The sequence below is a fragment of the Mesoplodon mirus genome, assembly GCF_964341445.2.
Source record: "Mesoplodon mirus genome assembly, chromosome: 3".
NCBI lineage: Eukaryota > Metazoa > Chordata > Mammalia > Artiodactyla > Ziphiidae > Mesoplodon > Mesoplodon mirus.
In genome coordinates, this window is record NC_138978.1 from 37,951,923 (window position 1) to 37,971,813 (window position 19,891).

The 19,891-nt window shown below is 42.3% G+C and overlaps 2 protein-coding genes across 3 annotated transcripts in view; one reads left to right on the top strand and one right to left on the bottom strand.

Moving 5' to 3' along the window:
* The window catches only part of ZMYND12 (zinc finger MYND-type containing 12), a gene marked incomplete at its 5' end in the record, with an annotated part of 34,398 nt that extends 33,273 nt beyond the window's left edge, over positions 1 to 1,125 (bottom strand). Inside the window, one exon of the mRNA XM_082613871.1 lies at positions 1,016 to 1,125. Within this exon, the coding sequence (XP_082469997.1) occupies positions 1,016 to 1,125 (110 nt within the window). The remainder of the gene's footprint in view (positions 1 to 1,015) is intronic.
* Positions 1,126 to 1,617: 492 nt separating this feature from the next.
* PPCS (phosphopantothenoylcysteine synthetase) lies at positions 1,618 to 17,921 on the top strand. Of its 2 annotated transcripts, none has more exons than XM_082613625.1 (3): positions 1,618 to 2,186; positions 2,359 to 2,462; positions 17,060 to 17,921. In XM_082613625.1, the coding sequence occupies exons 1-3, from the start codon at positions 1,679 to 1,681 to the stop codon at positions 17,231 to 17,233; spliced, it is 786 nt and encodes a 261-aa protein (XP_082469751.1). In that variant the 5' UTR covers positions 1,618 to 1,678; the 3' UTR covers positions 17,234 to 17,921. The 2 variants fall into 2 exon arrangements, with proteins under 2 accessions (XP_082469751.1, XP_082469750.1); XM_082613624.1 differs by lacking the exon at positions 17,060 to 17,921 and adding an exon at positions 4,231 to 5,577.
* Positions 17,922 to 19,891: the final 1,970 nt, after the last annotated feature.

Sequence of the window (19,891 nt, forward strand, 5' to 3'; positions counted from 1 at the left end):
GGATGCCAGGAGCGCTCTACCTTTCCTTCTTCATTGTTCATTCACCTAGCAATTTCCTTCTGACCCCTCAAGACCCAGCGCAAATGTTACTTCTTCAGAGGAACCTTTCCAGATACTGCCCCATCACCATGCTTCCATCCTTAGAGGTCCCAGGGAATAGTACTCCCTGAGTGACAGCACTTATCATGTAGGGTTGTATTATAATGACTTTCTTTTTTAAACAAGTCAGTTGGCTCTGGACTAGGTTTCTGGACGTCAGCAACCTAGCTGTTTTATCTCAGGTCCCAAATAGGGTCCAATCTGAAGCACAGATCAGTGGATGTTATGCTGAATAAATGAAAACTGATCTCATCTTGTACTACCCTCCCCACACTGTCACCATCTTGGCTATGCTCTGACAAACTAACTTTCTATCTATTCCTCAAACACACCAAAGTCTTCCCTCCCTCGGAGCCTCACTGTGCCACTCTTCCCCCAGCATTTCTCTGGCGGGCTGTTCCTACTCTAAATTCAGATCAATAGTCTACCCTCAGAGAGGCTGTCTGCCCAACCTCCCATCACATTTCTTTTGTCTTTATGGCATTTATCACTCTCTGAAATTATCTTGTTTTGTCTGTTGGTTTACTTATCTTTCTCGTTAGAACATTCGATTTTTTTTTTTTTTTTGCCAGAGCCACATGGCATGTGGGATCTTAATTCCCCGACCAGGGATCGAACCCTACGCCCCCTACAGTGGAAGCGCGGAGTCTCAACCACTGGATCGCCAGGGAAGTCCCAGAACATTAGATTTTTGAGGGACGTGGTGTCCCGAGTTTCCCCCAGTAAGTTCAGCACCTAGAACAGTGCATAGCACACAGTAGGCGCGCAACAAAACATCTGGGGAGGAATGATTGAGTGGGAGAGGAAGCGGACGCAGACACAGAAGTCTTAGGGACCTGTCTTGAAGCCGCTTTGAGGGTTCCCTGACTGAGAGAGAGGGGATTGAGGCGCCCAGGTGCCACGTTTCAGGGCCTACCAGTAATAAGTGACTGTGCAGGCCCCGCAGACCCGCTCGGCCGGAGCTTCGCACACCTCACAGCAGAGCCGGCGCCCCTTGGGCACCGCAAGAGGGTAGATCACGTTCATGCTGTGGCAGACGGTGTTGTCGGTCTCTAGGACCGTTGCCTGGAGAGGACACACTGGACGGCGGTGTCACGTGACCAACAAGGCGCAGCCTCATTCCAAGCTTTTCGCGGGGGGGCGTGGCTCGACTGACACTTGGAGCGTGTTTGTAGGGTTTAAAAAAAACAAAAAACAAAACAAGCCCTGCACTACAAATCCAAAGGTTAAATGGCCGGGCACTCAAATTTTAGCGAGGTCCAAGCCTAGCAGGGCCTGTATGGTAGCCGGTAAGGGTCAAACACGTCCAGCTCTTCACCCAGACTAGGAAACTAAACGAGGGGGTGTGACTCCTCCAGATGCCTGCCCAGCCGAGAACTCCCGCCAGCTCAGTGTCAATTTCGCACGCTGTGGGGCGGAACCAGCACGCATTTCCAGACCTGCAGAAAACCGGCACTGGCTTGCAGCGCATGGTAGCGAACCGCCCCCTTACTATTGCGGCTGCGCGTGGGCCAGGTACCGGGGCAGGGGGCGTGGCGCCAAAGACCCTGTAGCACTGGCGCGGCGGGTTCCGGGACCGATGGCGGCAGTGGACCTGGTCGCCGAGTTCCCCCAGCCCGCCGGTGCTGCGCGCTGGGCCGAGGTGATGGCTCGGTTCGCCGCCGGGCTGGGCGCGCAGGGCCGACGGGTAGTGTTGGTCACGTCCGGCGGCACCAAGGTTCCCCTGGAAGCCCGGCCTGTGCGCTTCCTGGACAACTTCAGCAGCGGGCGGCGCGGTGCTACCTCGGCCGAAGCCTTCCTGGCCGCGGGCTACGGGGTCCTGTTTCTGTACCGTGCTCGCTCTGCCTTCCCCTTTGCCCACCGCTTCCCGCCCCAGACGTGGCTGTCGGCTCTGCGGCCCTCCGGCCGAGCGGCTTCGGGCTTTCTGAGCTTGGAGGCGGAGGAGAAGGCACTCCCGGGCTTCGCCGCGGCTCTGCGGAACTACCAGGAGGCTGAGGCTGCCGGCACCTTCCTGGCCATAGAGTTCACCACTTTGGCAGACTATTTGCATCTGCTGCAGGCTGCAGCCCAGGCGCTCAATCCGCTAGGTGCGTGCCTTTAGGAGTCCATCGGATGCCGGGAGGCAGAGGCTTTCCCCCAAGACGCGCATCCCCTTACCCCCTTTTTACCCACGGCTCTCACAGCGGGGGAACCTGAGTTGAAAAGGAGCTGACCCCATACCCTTCTCCGATTTATTACACCCTGTGCTTCTTTTTGCAGGCTCTTCTGCGATGTTTTACCTGGCTGCGGCCGTGTCAGATTTCTATGTTCCTGTGTCTGAAATGCCTGAACACAAGATCCAGTCATCTGGGGGCCCACTGCAGGTGATGGGCGCTTCTCTTCCAGAGATCTGATTCCCTATAACCAATCTTGGGTTAATTTCCTTTTGATCTGGAGATGGCCTTTCTGCATTCCGTATGTGCTAGACACTAGGGATCAGAGATGACTAAGACACCGCTCTCCCTCAAGGACCTCACAATCTAGTGAGGTTGCTGGACACAGACATAATTACAGTACAGAGTGATAAATACTCTAGTAGAGGTACGTACAAAGTGAAGTCAGAGCATGGGGTGAGTGAATCTCGGGGAAAGTCAAGGCTCTCTGGAGGAGATGGCTTGAACTGGGTTTTGAAAGATGAGCAGAGGGTGTACCAGACAAAGTAGGGACGGTCACTCCAGATAGAGTAAACGATTGGAGTTTGGAAATGGTCAGTGTGTTGTGAACTGAAGTTGTTTGGTAAGGCTAGAGAGCCTGGAGAGTGGTGGGGATGGAGGGCAGACTGAAGAGACAGCTTCCTACATAGAAGATTTTGTATTCCTTCTTAAGGAGCTTGAACTTTATCCTGTGGAGCCAAGGGAAACCAAAGTAGGAGAATGAGATAAAGGTTTTGTTTGAGAAGAACATTCTGGCATCAGTATGAAAGGTGAATTAGAGAGAGTGGTGGGGGCTAATTAGATGGTGGTTATTGTTGCAGTTTAAGGAAGAGGTATGGGGAAGGTAATGGTGTGGTTGAGATGCTGAGATGATCTGGCTGCTTGGAACCTGAGGGAATTCTTAGTCATTTACTGGGTGATACAAGTAGAATTTAAATAGGAGAAACTACCTGTGGGGCACTTTCTGACTTTGTAGAATAGTTCATTTGTTCATTTCTTCAACAAATATTTATTGAGTACCTACTATATGCCAGGCCCTATTATAGGACCTGGAGATAGAGCAGTGAAAAGAAACATACTGTGCCCTTGTTTTGATTATATTCTGCAGAGGAGACAGTAAGTAAGTCAAATGTATACTGTGTTAGGTAGTGATAAATGCTAAGAAGAAAAATAAAGCAGGGAATGGGTATATGATCCCTATCATACTTGCTAACCCTTTGAGGGGATATCCTGATGGTTAGCTTAGTGATTTCATAATTTTTAAATTCTGGGAGCTTTACTTTATCCTGTAATTTCTGTCATTCCTAGTTCTATCTTGAAAGTACACAAAGCGACTCAACATTCCCCTTAGAAGGGATTGAGAATAATATAGTAGTATTTAATGAATGAAAATAGAGTCACTTCTGTTTCCTCAATGCTAAGATGGTACATGACAATTTTATTTTTTTTTACAAGTTACAATTTTTAAATGGAATCAAATAGCCAGTCTAGCAATGCAAGAAGTATTTTAGATTGAGAGGTTTAAAACTCAACCATATTTGAACTTCCGCCAAAGTAACATCTGCATAAACAGATTATTTGCATTTGTTTATTTGAGGGTTTGGTTTAAAAAATAAAAGGGAATGTTTGAGAAAATGTAATGCTGTTCTTTAGAGTTCTGTTAATGGCCATGAGGGTTGCAGAGCAGGGCTAATTCATAAGACATGGTTTGCCCCAGAATATGTATGAAGCTTTGAAATCAGGCATCTTTATGAACACTACAGAGTCAAGGCTTTTAAGTAAGCATTTAATATGCTTTAAAAAGTTTGAAGTGAGAAATCCCACTTGAACTGACATAGCCAAACATATGAGTCTCTGCTTCTTTAGTTTCCCTTGAGATTGACCTGGTTGGTAGGTGGTAACCTTGTTTGCTTATTAAGTTTCTCTTTTTCCAATACAGATAACAATGAAGATGGTGCCAAAAATGCTTTCTCCTTTGGTTAAAGACTGGGCTCCCAAAGCATTTATAATTTCCTTTAAGTTGGAGACTGACCCGTCCATTGTAATTGATCGTGCACGGAATGCTTTGGAAATTTATCGACATCAAGTGGTGGTGGCTAACATCCTTGATTCACGACGGTCCTTTGTGGTTATTATAACCAAAGAGTCAGAAACCAAGTTATTGTTATCAGAGGAAGAAGTAGGAAAAGGCATAGAGATAGAAGAGAAGATAGTGGATGATCTTCAGTCTCGACATACTGCTTTTATACATGACAAAAACTGAAGTAAAAAGCCTTTATTTATAAGATCAAAAATTGTTCAGTGGACCAGGGCTCTTACAGATGGAGAGAACTAGAATAAATCCTTTGCTTTCATAAAGACAGAAAATGAAGGGGAAAAGCAGTGAGTGGTGTGCAGACAAATATTGCTTGGTGTTTGTCTTTTAAAGGTCTTTTAATACTCATAAAACGTGAAAACAAAGGTAAAGCAGTTATGACCAAACCACCTGACACACTCACCTGAATGATATCTTGATTTTGAAAATGATTCAAGTTGTTTCTCACCTTAAAGAAAAAAAAAAGCTTATTGGGAATTATATTCCTCAAAATATACATGTGGGGCCTGAATATCAATCTTCTTCATACTGTAAAAGGGATTATGGATGCATGAATGGCCATGCTTTGAAGAGCAAATATTTGTTCATGCCTACTATGTGATAGGCCCTGAGGATTTTGAGGATTCAAAAGATGAATAAACATGTCTAGTTTGGGAAATGGATATATTAAAAATTAAGTACAATAAAGTGTGTGCCCCAAAGCCAACACAATGGAAAGGATGATAATGTTGTGGGGTTTTTTTGAAATTTACTAAAGATGGGAGTAGGAGAGAAGGACACCTCCCCAAAGATAGATTATCTATAGAATGATGATTGTCCCACTACATTTACTCCTTGCTTCTTGTCCTAGACTCACTCCATATTTGAGTTAAGAATTTACCTTTCAAATATTTTAGAACTGCTCTTGAGGGAAAGTTAACCCGGGCTTCTACCTGGGGCCATGCAGGGCCCAGTTGGTGGCCACTGCCCTGAAGGAGGCATTACAAGGTGGTAAAGAGTATGGGTTTTGGAGTCATCTTAGCCAGGTTAGACCCTTCCAGCTGTGCCACCAATTAGCATTGTAAACTTAGATACCTGATTTAGTTTCCTCATCTATAAAATGGCGATAATTTCTCTGCAAAATAGCACCATTTGTTGTGAGAATTCAATAAATAAAATGGTGAAGGTAAAGCATGAGTCTGGCACTTGGCACATAATTCACATTCAATAAATGGTTGCAATTGCTGTTTTTCTCACTTAGCAAGGCAGTGTTTTCAAAGCTCCCACTGTCCTGGGCTTTGAGTTGGGAGTGCAAAAGAAGTGGAGTCCTGAGAAATACCCTAAATGATCCATAGAATGGTCCGGAGTGCAATGTGGAAAACTACCGTTAAGAACTAGGTAGAAGCAAGTCCTCTACCCCACATAAATGAGTTAAAATGCAATTCATGGAGTGAGTTGGGAAGGGTAGCCCAAAGTGTGTCTGATAACAGAAGTACAATAAGCTTTAATTGAAAAGATATGAACAGAAGTGCTAAGATACATCTAAATACTTCAGGTGAAGTGCTTAGGAAATGTGACTTCATTAAATCAGGAAGCAGAGGAAAAATAACTGCAGCAATCAGGACTTCTCTAGAAGCAGAAATCCTATTGAACAAAAATTTTAAATTAACTTCTGGTCCAATTGGCAAAACCTAAAAAGCAACAGACTAGGCAGTGGCTGCAGTACTAAAGGGGCATGAAATAAAAGATTGATTTTCTTCCCTACATCATAGCTTATGTGGATGATGGCTGTCATTATCTTTGACTGTACAGTGAGGATAAGTGGAGTTAGAACTAGAAGTGATTCTAATGTTTGTTTTTATCATAATTATTGCTTCCCTTGGGAACCATTTTCTGTTGTGTTTTGTTAACGCTTAAAAACAACCACCACTACCCTAAATGGAATTATTTAGAGTGTTTTCCAATTCAGTTTAGTTTCCATTCAGAGCATTTAAACAGTATTTACACATGTAAAAATTCCATTAAGTTGTTTTGTTTGTTTGTTTGTTTAATCAGCAAATGGAAGTGTGTAAAGAATGAAAGAAAACTAAGAATGAGGGTGGTCTAATGGTTAGGATGCGGCGCTTTCACTGCCGTGGCCGGGTTCAATCCCAAGCCACGGCTTGGACAAAAAAAAACAACCTAAGAATGAAAAGGAACGTAAGTCAATGAGAGCAAATAAGGAACTTGATCTAGATTGGAGGACTAAGGAAAGTATCCTTGAGGAGGAAATGACGCTTGAACTGCTACATGGAAGGTAAGTGGGCTGGAGGTGATGGTGGTGAGCATTTCAGATCAGAGAGGAAAACACTTGCAAGGGCTCTGGTGCCAGAGGGAGAGATTGAAGCACTTCTAGAAAGTAAGGGATAAGATCCGTCCAGATAATGCATGTAGAACCGGCACAGCTTTGGAAAGGATCCTATGAGAAACTAGAATAAAACTAAGAAATGTCAAGTATGTGTTTGGGATACCAGCAAAGCAAGGGCCCCAAAACATGAGTAAAATCGAGCTTTGATGAACTAACTAGAATCTTGCGGTAAGAGCATTTAAATGAAGATGATAAAAACCGAGGCTATGTTAAATTTTGTGTCTTTCAGATATTTTTATTTTGCATTACATAGGTGGAGATACTGTTCGCATAAACCGAATTTTCAGTGCTTAGGGCTTCTGAAGGACTTCAGCTTTAGGGATAGTTCTAGTCAAGTCCGGTTTCTTCATTTTTACAATAATAAGCCGATTCCAAAAGTGTTGTGATTTGTCTTAGGTGCCCCACCCAGGTAATGAGTGACAGATTCTGACCTAAAATTCAGAACTCCTGACCTAGCAACCTCCCCCTTTAAGAATGAAGTTACTTCTAGAAAAATAAATCCAAGTTTATTAGGCTTGAGCTCTCGATAAGGTCTGGCGGGGAGCTACTTGAGAACTATAAACACTATAAAGTGTGGCAAAACTTACACTTAAAGTTGCAAATACACGCCATTACGTTACCATGGTTACTACAAAGCCAATGGGATGAACCGTACCTTCGTTCCCGGAGCTAAGCCAGAGGCCAATGTTCTGCGCTGTAGCAATGGTCTCTGGCAGGAAGCACAGCCCCTGAGCCAATGGTGCGTGTCGTTTCTATGGTTCCCGCCGGAAGGACGCGGCGTCTCCGCAGAGAGCGCGGTTGCTATGACGCCCGTGACTGGACGGGCACCTGCAGCTCTCCGCTGAGCAGCGGTGGAGCGTAACTGCCCCCGGACACTCACTGCTCTCTCTAAAGGACAATTTCCGGCCTGGTTCCTGAGGTTCCCGCCGCAGCCCCAAGGAGAAAAGCAGCTATTCTCCGCTCTTTTTTTTTATTTTTAGCATTCCAAGTCTTTCCCGCTTTTCTGCCCAGCAGGGCCTGAAACGACAGAAGAGACTCACCTGGCTTGGCCTTTCTCTGCCTGAGGATGGATTCGCCGGTTTCCCGGGACCCACCCGCCGCAGGTCTTTAGAATTAGGCTGCTGCTTTTATTTAAAGAGGGCTTAGAACCCTCAGTCTGTTAGGTAGACGTTCCTTTTCTCACTTTCCAGGCGAAGACTCACCCCTGCACAGAGACTGCATCTGAAGGTCCAGGCCATGACAAAGTCCACCGAGCCACGGATTCCCCTGGTTGTCGGCCTGTGAACAAAGAACTGCCGTTTTCTCCGTTTTGCCCTATGTTCGCCATGCAGAACTTTAATTCCTGGTGAAGCTCCGGAGGCCTCTTGTATCCGCAACATCAGGCGTCATCAAGTCAGTTACCTTCTGCATTTCAAGCTACAACCTCATCCACTTCTTTCATTATCCTGAGCGCCAGTTTTCTCATCCTGCTCGTTCCGCAGCCATTCTCACCCTTTCTTGTCCACACTGCACACTCCTGAATGTCCATTCGTCTCCACCACCTCTGTCATATCTACACGACCTCCTTCTTTCCTGCTACAATGCTTTGGGTATCTAAGTATTTCACATTCTCCAGTCCTGGAATCATTTGGAAGATTTTCTTTGTTTCTCTGTGCTACGGCAAGCTTTCTGTCTCGGGTAAACTAGAGACGAGAATGGAGAAGCACACTTTGGTAAATACAACCAGTAAATTTCTACTAGTGTGTTTTGAAAGTGGAGGGGAAAAAAATCAAAATGCATTTTTTGGGCTTATCTCAGTCTTATATAAAGAAGGAAGATTGTTCCTTGCTTAAGTGAATACTGTGTTAGGCATACATTTTAGTGATGCATTCATGTATGTGAAAAGATCATTCAGAATGATCATGTAACAAGATTTCAACTTTAAGTTCATATGAACCCAAAACCGCGATACGATAGAATTTTCGGGAAAGGAGATGCTTGAAACAGTTCTTGTGCCTCCGCTTCATGTCAGTTTGTTAATCAGAAACATCCCTTGTGATGTGAGTCAAGAAACAACAACAACAACAACAACAAAAAAAAAAAACAGGAGGAATGATTGAAAATAAATATTTTTGGCAAGGGGGCAGGCTTAATAGTCCTAAAAAGACTGGAACAGAGAGGCCTTAAAAATAGAATATGATTTATTTAAATCCAGTGCAATTGTATTTTAGCATGGAAAACTTTATTTAATTTGTCTTAAAGTATGTGTTTCTCATTGAGTCTTACTATTCTTAAATGTAAAGTTATTTTGAAGATATGCAAAGTGTACCTTTTTAACAGGTATTAGTGGGGATAGAATGATTTAGATATTTTTATTTCTCAGGCCAATTACAGCAGTTATTTGTGATGTTCATGCTTAAAGCCAAGTCAGGTTTCCAAATTCTGAGAAATTCAGCTTTCTTTTTTATAGTAGATTGGAAAAGAAAAACAAGTTCTGCAGCTTTTTCAATTTTTCACATTAAATGGGAACTGAGTAAATTCTAACTCTTGAAAAAAGGGGCTGTTAGATGCTATATGGTAAGGAGTTTTCCTTTCCCCTTCCAATATGTATTTATTGAACAAACATCATTATGTCAATATTAACATAAAATTAAAAAATTTTTCCTCTCACCCCTAGCCCAGTGGTTCTAAACCTGGGACGGGGGTGGGGGTATTTTGCTCTGTAAGGAACATGTGGCAATGGATGGAGACATTTGTCGTTGTCACTACTGGGGATGTATAACTGGCACCTAGTTAGTAGAAGCCAGGGATGCTGCCCTACATTCTAGTGTGCACAGAACAACCCTCCACAAGAAAGAATTAGCCAACCCCAAATGTCAGTAGTGCTGAGTCTGACATATCAACAGTTCATTTTTCTGTTCTGTGTCAGTCCTTGCTTATGTGCATACGTTTTTTACATAGTTATAATTATAGTGTACATTTTGCCTTTCTTTTTCACTTAATTTTATATTTTAAGTTTAAACATTGCTACATTGTTCTGAACTTCTAAAAAAAGTATTTTTCTCATTTTATTCAGAGATTGAAAAGGAATAAAAGGTATGATATATACTGTATTTAAGACATCTGTAAGTTTTAAATTATATTTGGGTAGGAGGAAGAAAGAAGGGCTAGGATGAATAACCCAAGTGGATATCTCAGTCTTCATGGCCATACTCTTTACTGTGTTCCCTTATGTCACTCGAAGACCATGGGATCCAAAGTTCATCCTTTTCTCAGAGGCAGGAGATGTGCTGTAGCATGAGGTATGGTCCTGGCCCCTGCACTGTCGTTGGAGGGCACCTACTAGGAGAAATAAGAACAAGTCGAAATGACTGCACTCATTCTTTTTGCCCTCCTCCCATTTAAAATTCTTTGTCTCTGTCTTGGTTTGCTTTGACAGCTTTACTGCCTCATTCTTTACATCTAGACATTTTTGGAAGCCCCAAATCGCTACAAGATGTGCTTCTTCCCAGACAGTGGCTTTTTAAGATACTTAATGAGCATTTTTTCAGTATCTCCTTTTAAAGAACAGTGTTCTTTTGTTTGTTTGTTTGTTTGTTTTGTTTTGTTTTTTAATTTATTATTTTTTATTTTTTGCTTTATAACAAATTTAATCAGTTATACATATACATATGTTCCCATATCCCCTCCCTTTTGCGTGTCCCTCCCACCCTCCCTATCCCACCCCTCCAGGAGGTCACAAAGCACCGAGCTGATCTCCCTGTGCTATGTGCTGCTTCCCACTAGCTATCTACCTTACGTTTGGTAGTGTATATATGTCCATGCCGCTCTTTCGCTTTGTCACAGCTTACCCTTCCCCCTCCCCATATCCTCAAGTCCATTCTCTAGTAGGTCTGTGTCTTTATTCCTGTCTTACCCCTATGTTCTTCATGACATTTTTTTTTCTTAAATTCCACATATATGTGTCAGCATACAGTATTTGTCTTTCTCTTTCTGACTTACTTCACTCTGTATGACAGACTCTAGGTCCATCCACCTCATTACAAATAGCTCAATTTCATTTCTTTTTATGGCTGAGTAATATTCCATTGTATATATGTGCCACATCTTCTTTATCCATTCATCCGATGATGGACACTTAGGTTGTTTCCATCTCCGGGCTATTGTAAATAGGGCTGCTATGAACTAAAGAACAGTATTCTTATATACTTTGTTATGTGGGCCATTTTAGGCCCACTTTAGATGTCAAAGCATTTAGAATTCAAAGAATGAATTTGTATTACCTCAAGATCTGCATTTTTAGAATTTTTGAATTGCTCAACTATCGGGTCTCAATAAATCCACTGGAAAAATGTTAATTCTGAGATGTCAGAGCAGAACAGGCAGAAGGACCCAGGATTCCAGGCAGAGGGACCCAAATATGCAAAGTCATGGAATAAGAAGCATGATGGGGACCAATCCGTACACTGCAATGAAGGGCTGTCAAGGTGTGGCAGGAGATAAGACAAGAGAGACAGGCGAGAACCAGCTTGTGGAGACTCTGGTGCCAAGCTAAGGATTCGAACTCTTTGTGAAAGCAATGTGAATGTTAAGTGGCAAGTGACTTGCATTCACAAGGGTCAGTCTGAGAGCTTTGTGGAGTACAGACTGGATGGGGGCCAGCCCGGGAGCAGGGAAATCAGTTAAGGATGCTATTACCCTAAGTTGGGCAAATGATGAGGAGAGGCTAAACTAAGAGAGGATGAACTGGAAAATCATAAAAGATGTAGAATCTACAACTTCAGGACTGGTTGTCCATGAGAGTGGGATGAATAAGGAGGGGCTAAGGATAACCCCTAGGTTTCTGGCTTGGGAAGCTATATGTTGATGGTGATTTTATTAACTGTAGAATGCAGAAGGAGGAGCAGGTGTAAGAGAAAGATGAGTGGATTGTTCAAACTGAGTTGTTCACTAGAGAGTTGGATATGCATTGGTCTTAAATAGTAGACTCATTTTGTACTGCCTTCCTAGCCTACATACTCTTCCCTGGAACTTGTACCTCTCCACCAATGCTTGCTTAAAGACTAGGCTTTGGTGGCCATATTTGTACCCCTACTTCCAACCTATCCCAGCCACAAATGACTGAATGAGGAATACTGTACAACTAACTTCGGAGAGAGGGACATAATTCGTTAGGTGAGCAACAAATAATTAATTGTCTCTCTTTCATAAATTTGAACTAAGAGGTAGATAACAGGAATGACTTAATCTGAAAAATTACATAGGCTTAGGACTTGGATGGCTGTTTTTAGCTGATGAGTAAGGAAGCAGAGAAAGTCCATCCATGTAGAGAAACAAGTAAATGGGAGCAGATTCACAAGGAAACCCATAGACAAAGACCTCATGGGTCAGGATAGACTAGTAATGGCTGTCCAGTTCCATATCTATTTCCCATGTAGCTAGGTTTAGTTTGCAGCATATGCTCTTGTATCATATTCTTCCAGTAACCCTCCTGAGTAGTTGGGATTGGTCAGCTGTAAAGGTGAGAAAACTCAAAAACTATTGGCTTGAAAAAGAAATGTATTTCTCTCACATAAAAGTCAAGAATAAAGCAGCCCAGAACTGATAGGGCAGCATTTTGAAATTGCCAGAGACCCGGATTTCTTCTCTCACGATACTACATTATCCATGGCCTGTGGCTTCCGCCTCATGGTGTCTGGGATGGCTGCTCAAGGTTCAAGCTGTCTTGTCTGCATTCCAGCCAGTAGAAAGGAAGAGGAAGAGGAAGAGGGCATCTTATGTCCTTGATGCCCTTATGTCCTTGAAGGAACAACCTTCAAGGACATTTCCTAGACTAGGTGGCACACAATTCCATTTACATCCCATTGGTCAGAACTTAGTCACACAGCTGTATCAAGCTGAAAGCAGGCATCCCTGTGATCAGTCAAAAAAATTAAATGTCTTATTTCTGCAGAAAAAGGGAAGAATACATATTGAAGGACAACTGGCAGCTTCTGCCACCTGCACTTTTATTTGTTCTAACTTCAGTGTATTTCTGTTTCTTTCCACTTTTTCTAGATACAGCTGGAGCTTAGCAGAGATGGATTATTATTTAATCCTCCTAACAACCGAATGAGGTAGGCATTACTATTATATCCATTCTATTTGGGGGAAAGCAAAGTTTTAAAAAGTTAGATGGGGCTTTCCTGGTGGCGCAGTGGTTGAGAGTCCGCCTGCCGATGCAGGGGACACGGGTTCATGCCCCGGTCTGGGAAGATCCCACGTGCCGTAGAGCGGTTGGGCCCGTGAGCCATGGCCATTGAGCCTGCGCGTCCGGAGCCTGTGCTCCGCAACGGGAGAGGCCACAACAGTGAGAGGCCCACATACTGCAAAAACAAAACAAAACAAAACAAAACAAAATAAAAAGTTAGATGACTTGTGTTAGTCACACAGCTATAAAGTGATGGAGCCAGGGATTGAACGAAGGTATGTCAGACTCCTTTGCCCGAGCTATTCATCCCCATGATAGTGAGAAGGGCAGAGAGCCAAAGTCAGGGTCCTTAAGAGTGGTGGCGTTTGACAGGTCTGTGGAAGAGGAGCCCAGGAAGAACACAGGGAAGGAAAGGCCAGGGAGGTAAGAGTGAAAACAGGAGAAAGTGACGTGACATCATAGAACAGAGAAAGGAGTGGGCAGATACTGCACAGAGGTCGTATAGAAAAAGAGCAGAAACACGTCCAGTTGGATTTGGCATTTTTTTAAATTTAATGTAATTTTTAAAAAATTAACTAATTTATTTAATTTTTGGCCACACGGATTGTGGTTCCCCGACCAGGGATTTAACCTGGGCCCTCGGCAGTGAGAGCGTAGAGTCCTAACCACTGGACCACCAGGGAATTCCCTGGATTTGGCATTTTGAGCATCGTTGTAAGAGCAGAAGCCAAATACAGTGATTTGAGGAGTGTGGAAGACATGATAAAGAGGACAGTAACTTGAGGGGGATGTGGTGGGGTCAAAGAAGAGTTATTTTTTTATCTTTATTTTCAAGATCAGAGACCTCTTGACCTAAGGGCACAACGTCAATAGAGAGGGAGATAATGAGCAAACAGAAAAGAAAAAGCTTCCTTGAGGAAGCAATAGAAGATGGGCTCTAGAACACAGGTAAAGGAATTAGCTTTGGTTAGGAGGATGGAAAGCTCCTCCTGGAGGGAAAGATGAAGGTTAGTGTATTGGTGGTAGCAGAAGGAGCTGCCAGAGTTTTATCATGGCCTTAGTTTTACTAGTGCTATGGGAGACAAGGTTGTCGACCAGCAGAGGGGAGAGGTGAGATTTGGAGTTTGATGGGAGAGGTGGAAATCCTGAATATTTACCGAGTGAAATGGTAGAAGAAGCTGGCAAAGTGCATAGAATGACCTATGCAAGTAAAGGAGCTTGGCTCAGGCTGCAGACCCTGGATTTGTAGTGGCTCCAGTCTGCATACTTGTTGCATTTTTCTCTACCAGCAACTCAGCAAACTAAAATAGGCAGAGAAAAGTCAAATGGTCAAACTTTCCCCTGGGTTTGGATTTGCAGGGAAGGTGGGACAAGGAGCTAGATAACTGGGGATATTGGTGAGAGATTGATTGAAATGAACAACAGTTGGGTCCAGGCTTGAGGGGGAAATAAGTGAAACCAAAGAGTTTCTGGTAGTTTGAGAGAGGATGTAAGGGTCCAGGGACTGGAGGGTTCAACTGTTATTATAGAATAAGTATAGTTTAAGAAAGCAACAACTTCATACCCATTACTATGATTATTATTTATATTTTTATGGCAGTTCCTCAAAAAGTTATACATAGGTTTATATATCCAACAATTCCAAAACAACGAGCAGGGACTCAAACAGATACTTGTTACACCAGTGTTCATAGCAGTGTTATTCACAATAGTCAACAGGTGGAAACAACCCAAATGTCCATCAACAGATGAATGGATAAACAAAATACATACAATGCCATGTTATTCCACCTTAAAAAGGAAGGAAATTCTGATCCATACTATAAAGTGGATGAAACCTAAAGACATTATGCTAAGGGAAATAAGCCAGAAATAAAAGGACAAATGTATGATTCCACCTATATGAGGTGCCTAGAATAGGCAGATTTATAGCTAAAGAAAGTAGAATACAGTGGGAAATGGGGACTCATTGTTTAATGGGTACAAAGTTTATGTTTGGGGTAATGAAAAGTTCTGAAAATGGATAGTGGTGATGATTGCACAACAGTGTGAATGTGCTTAATGCCACTGAATTCTACACTTAAGTATGGTTAAAATGGTAAATTTTAAGTTTCATGAATTTACCACACACACAGAAAAGAGCAGAAGGTGGTGGTCAGAGTGGGACATTTGGAGCTGAGGACTGCAGGATTTCAACAGTAGTTTAGGCTATGGCAAGAGCTTGGCTGTAGCCATGGGCATGGATGACTAGGTGGAATGGAGGTTAAAGGTCTCTGGCTTTGGAAGGGTGTTCAGTCTAGGAGCTTGGATGAGTTGGGTATTGACTTGCAGCCTCTACCGCCCTCCTGACCAGCCAAGCCCCCTCTTCCTATATCCCTGCTTACCTTCCGATACCCCAAATATCCCAGAAGCCAAGGATCCAAAGGTATTCTCAGTATCCCCCATCCCCTTCTCCTTTCCACTTCCTCCAGCCTAAGACTCTCCCACTCCGCCTCACAACATGGGGGGGTGGGGGTTATGCTACTCTCCGGGGGCAAGCAACTCACAGTATAGGACATGTAATAATTCAAACATTTGTTTTCTAATTATTCAAAATCTCATCCGTTTATCACAACTGTGTTTTAACATTTTGATGTGTTTGCTTCCATTCTTTTCCTTCTGTGTCTGGTTTTTACATAGTTGTAATAATACCTTTTCATCTACTTTTTCTTTTTATTATAACATAAGCATTTTTCTGTATTGCCAAATAGGCCTCATAGAATGTAATGTATTCCTAGTGTCTTGGGTGCTCTGATACCCAGGACTAAAACCACAAGGAACTGAATAGTGCTAAAAAACCTTGTAGGGGGCTTCCCTGGTGGCGCAGTGGTTGAGAGTCTACCTGCCAATGCAGGGGACGTGGGTTTGTGCCCCGGTCCAGGAAGATCCCACATGCCGCGGAGCGGCTGGGCCCGTGAGCCATGGCTGCTGAGCCTGTGCGTCCGGAGCCTGTGCTCCGCAACGGGAGAGGCCAGAACAGTGAGAGGCCCACGTACCGAAAAAAACAAGAACAGCAACAACAACAACAAAAAAAAACCTTGTAGGGAGGAGGGTAAGAGTGCGGACCAGACGGTGGGGGTAGAGTGGGGAGGAGCACAAGAAGACTTTTAACTGTAAGTCATGGGGAGGACGCATGGGGGCACAAAGATTCAGATCTGGGTCCCTTTTTTTTTTTTTAATTATCAGATGATATTTAACATTCTGTATATCGACCACAAAAACTGTTGATGTGAAAAGGATGCGACTCTGGAAAACTTAGCAAGAAAAGATAAAAATAATCAAAATATAGTTTTGCTCTTTAAAAGCAAAACTGAATATAATTATGTAGACTAGCTGCAGTACAATAACAATTATGCTTATCCCTACAATCTGGGTCAGATTAACTTGGTTAAAAGTTATGTTTAATTGTACCAGCAAGTCTTATTCACAGTTAGTGATTCTAGTAATACAGATACGACTTCATCAATCAGCAGACGTTTATCTCTCCCCCACCATGTAGTGCAAGCTGTTATGTAGCATGACTACTTCCAAGTTAAAAAAAATTAAGACAATATCTATGGCAGGCTTAGATCAAGAAGTTTTAGAAGAGAGTTGAATGACTTAGAAGTCAACAAAAATTATAAGACATATTCTGTGAGCAAAATAGTTCCTTGATAGTACAGAATTAATGGGCTCTCTAGCTTCCAGAGGAGTCCTTTTATTTCTAAATATTCAAAAGAATAGACAGAAACTTCTTTGGAATTTATAACATCGCAAGGGGCCTGTGGAAGATTTTCAGATTATTAAATTGCAAACTTCAGAACTGGGCAGACAGAAAGCTGATTTTTTTTAATGCATCTATTTCATGTCATTTCTCATTTTAGAAGATATAATACAACTCTTCAAAGCTTTATTATTTTTTGTATTGCTAGCTATTTCATGTAAGTGCTCATTATAAATGGATAACATAACCATTAATTAATAGGAAAACTAAACTATACTTTGTAGAGAGTCTAACTCTACATATGAGATTTCTTGCATGCTCAGTTTTATATTTACACGTGTGTATACCTACACATATGCTTATCTCTTTTATCAAGGGAAAAGTTCAATTAGAAGACTTACTTCACCATCTTGGGAAAGAAAGGATTGAACTTCTTGCCTTTACAGAAGAACAACTCTACTTTGTCTGGTGCTTGTTACAGCAAAGACAGGCTGAGGACTGCTACCAGAAATCTAGAAGAGCTATCAGGGAAGCACATGGAAGAAATTAAAGAAGTAAGAACTAATATCATAAAGTTTTAAGACAGCTATGGTTTTGGGACTTCCCTGGTGGTCCAGTGGTTAAGACCCCATGTTTCCAGTGCAGGGGGCATGGGTTCAATACCTGGTCAGGAAAGTTCCGCATGCTGCGCACCGCAGCCAAAAAGAAAAGAAAAAAAGATGGCTGTGGTTTTGTTCATTGTCCTTCATTATATTAACATTAAAAACCAACATTTGAATATCACTGTGTAATTTGCAAAGCACCCACATGTACACTTTTTTTTAATGAAATATGTCAACAAGCTGTATTGGTTTCCAATAGAGTACATGTACAGGACATTGCCCAGAGATGACTAGTTGAATATCCAAATAGGTCCGCTCAAGGTGCTTTCATTATCTTGGTAAATTCATCCTTGTCTCAATAACCAACCCTCTAGCTGACTCTCCTCCTAGTAGGCTTAGAAACCTGATTAGTCAGTGTACTGTGAATGGATCTGCTTCTCAAAGGTGACCTTGTATTGACCAAACACAGAGAAGTTTGTAGAAAAATAGATACCAGCTTTTTAGTTGACAGTAAGAAATATAACTGCCAAAGGAACCAGACACATATATCCTGTGACTGATGCCTTTTTTCCCTACAGGCACACTACATAGGAAGCCAAATTTTAATCAAATGTCTACTTGCTGAACAAATGATTCTAATTTTTTAGAGCACTAGCTAAGATAGCCAGGTTTACACCATAAAGCTATCCAGACCTGCCCTTATTTCTGGACCTGTTATATCCTAGAACCAAGGTACCTAGCCCTTAGATGAGAAGATAATGGCACCTTTTGACTCTTTAATCACTCTTTCTGATGTGTCCAGTACTGATCAACCTACTTTCTTACATATAAGCTACTTTCTTTAAATGAGTTAATAAAATTTTCTCAGGTTGCTTGCAGATCATTGTGTTGTGTTTTGACAGCTCAGCTCAGCTAACTTGCTGATTTTTAAATTTAACTCTTAGAGGGCAGTTTGATTTCCAAACTCTTAAAGAAGAGTACAGCTCCTTTAGAACAAAAGCAGGGTAGCATAGTAGACCGTGAACTTTAACATTAGGCAGTTGGGGGTGAAAAATTGCCTTTGGCACTGACTCACTGTGTAACCTTGGGCAAGTTACTCAACTTCTTTGAGCTTGAAATTTCTCTTCCGTAAGTTGGAGATGATAACAGCTCCTTCAAAAGGATTTGTGAGGTTTACACATGTTAACGTGTAGAAAACATTTCACATACGTACTTGGCACCCAGCAAGTATTCAATAAATTATAACTGTTATTATTAGAAATAAGTAGTATTGTTCCTGCCATTTTAAAGAGGAGGAAACTGAAGCATACCAGGGAGTGATAAAGTTGGACTGTGTTTCTGTGTTCCTTCTACTATATCATTCAGCTTTATGTTCATATTCTGAGCAGTTGTCCCTGAAAAAGGCTTCAACACAATTCAGCAAAATGCAGTTATTTTGGTAGTCTCCTTCTAAGTAATTTGGAATAGTAAGAGCTCAGGCTCTGGCTCTGGCCCACCTCAGTGTGAAGTCCTCCCTTTCCTCTTCGCTTGACAACGCAAGTCCATCAGCCTCTCTCAGCTGCCTATGAAGTGGGAGATAACAGTGTCATAGGGTTGTGGTGAAAACTCAATATTTGATGTCCTTAACATAGTACCTGGAGCATATAGTTAGCTTTCAATCTATTATTATTAGCCACATAAAAGTGCCTTTTGTGAAGCTGTCATATTAATCAGAAACTATTTTTAAAGAACACCCAATAGTTTATTTTAATACAAGCTCCTATTAGCATTTAAGACATCTTAATCATGAGTTTTGCTTAAGATATAAAATACTGTGTAGATACTTCTCTGTTCCTGAGTATCATGACCATATTTCCTAAACCATAGATAAGGAGACTTGATTTGAAACCTGATTTGTTAATGGAAAAAAATATCAGCGATTGTGACTGTCCCAGAAATTTGTGGTGATGTGTCATCCTATCTATGGGAAACAGTGGCTGATAACATGACAGCTGGAAGGAAGTTTAGGGAGAGAGACCCACACTTAAGCAAAGTTGAATTTTCTGTTTATTACTTAGATTATAAACATTGATAGTATGGTGATCTCTTAATGGCTCTTTCACTTCATAGACTTGTAAGAAAATGTATTATTTTCTTCTCAGGTAGAAAATTATGCAAACTGTGTCTGTAACTTACCAGAGGAAAAGGAAGCATTTTCTCATGGTTACGAAAAGGAAATCAAGCAGTCTAGACATGAGTTTAAAGGGCTCCAACTCAAACCGGGTAATTTTTCCTTTTGTAAACATGTAAATTTCAATTTTTTCCCTAATTCTAATAATTAGCATGAGACAATTACAGAAAATTTGGGAAATATGTAAAAGTAGAAGGAAGGAAAAAAATTACTACATATCCTCCACCTCAAGAAAAGTACTTGTAGGGCTTCCCTGGTGGCGCAGTGGTTAAGAATCCGCCTGCCAATGCAGGGGACACGGGTTCGAGCCCTGGTCCAGGAAGATCCCACATGCCACGGAGCGACTAAGCCTGTGTGCCACAACTGAGCCTGTGCTCTAGAGCCCGCGAGCCACAATTAACGGAAGCTCACGTGCCTAGAGTCCGTGCTCTGCAAC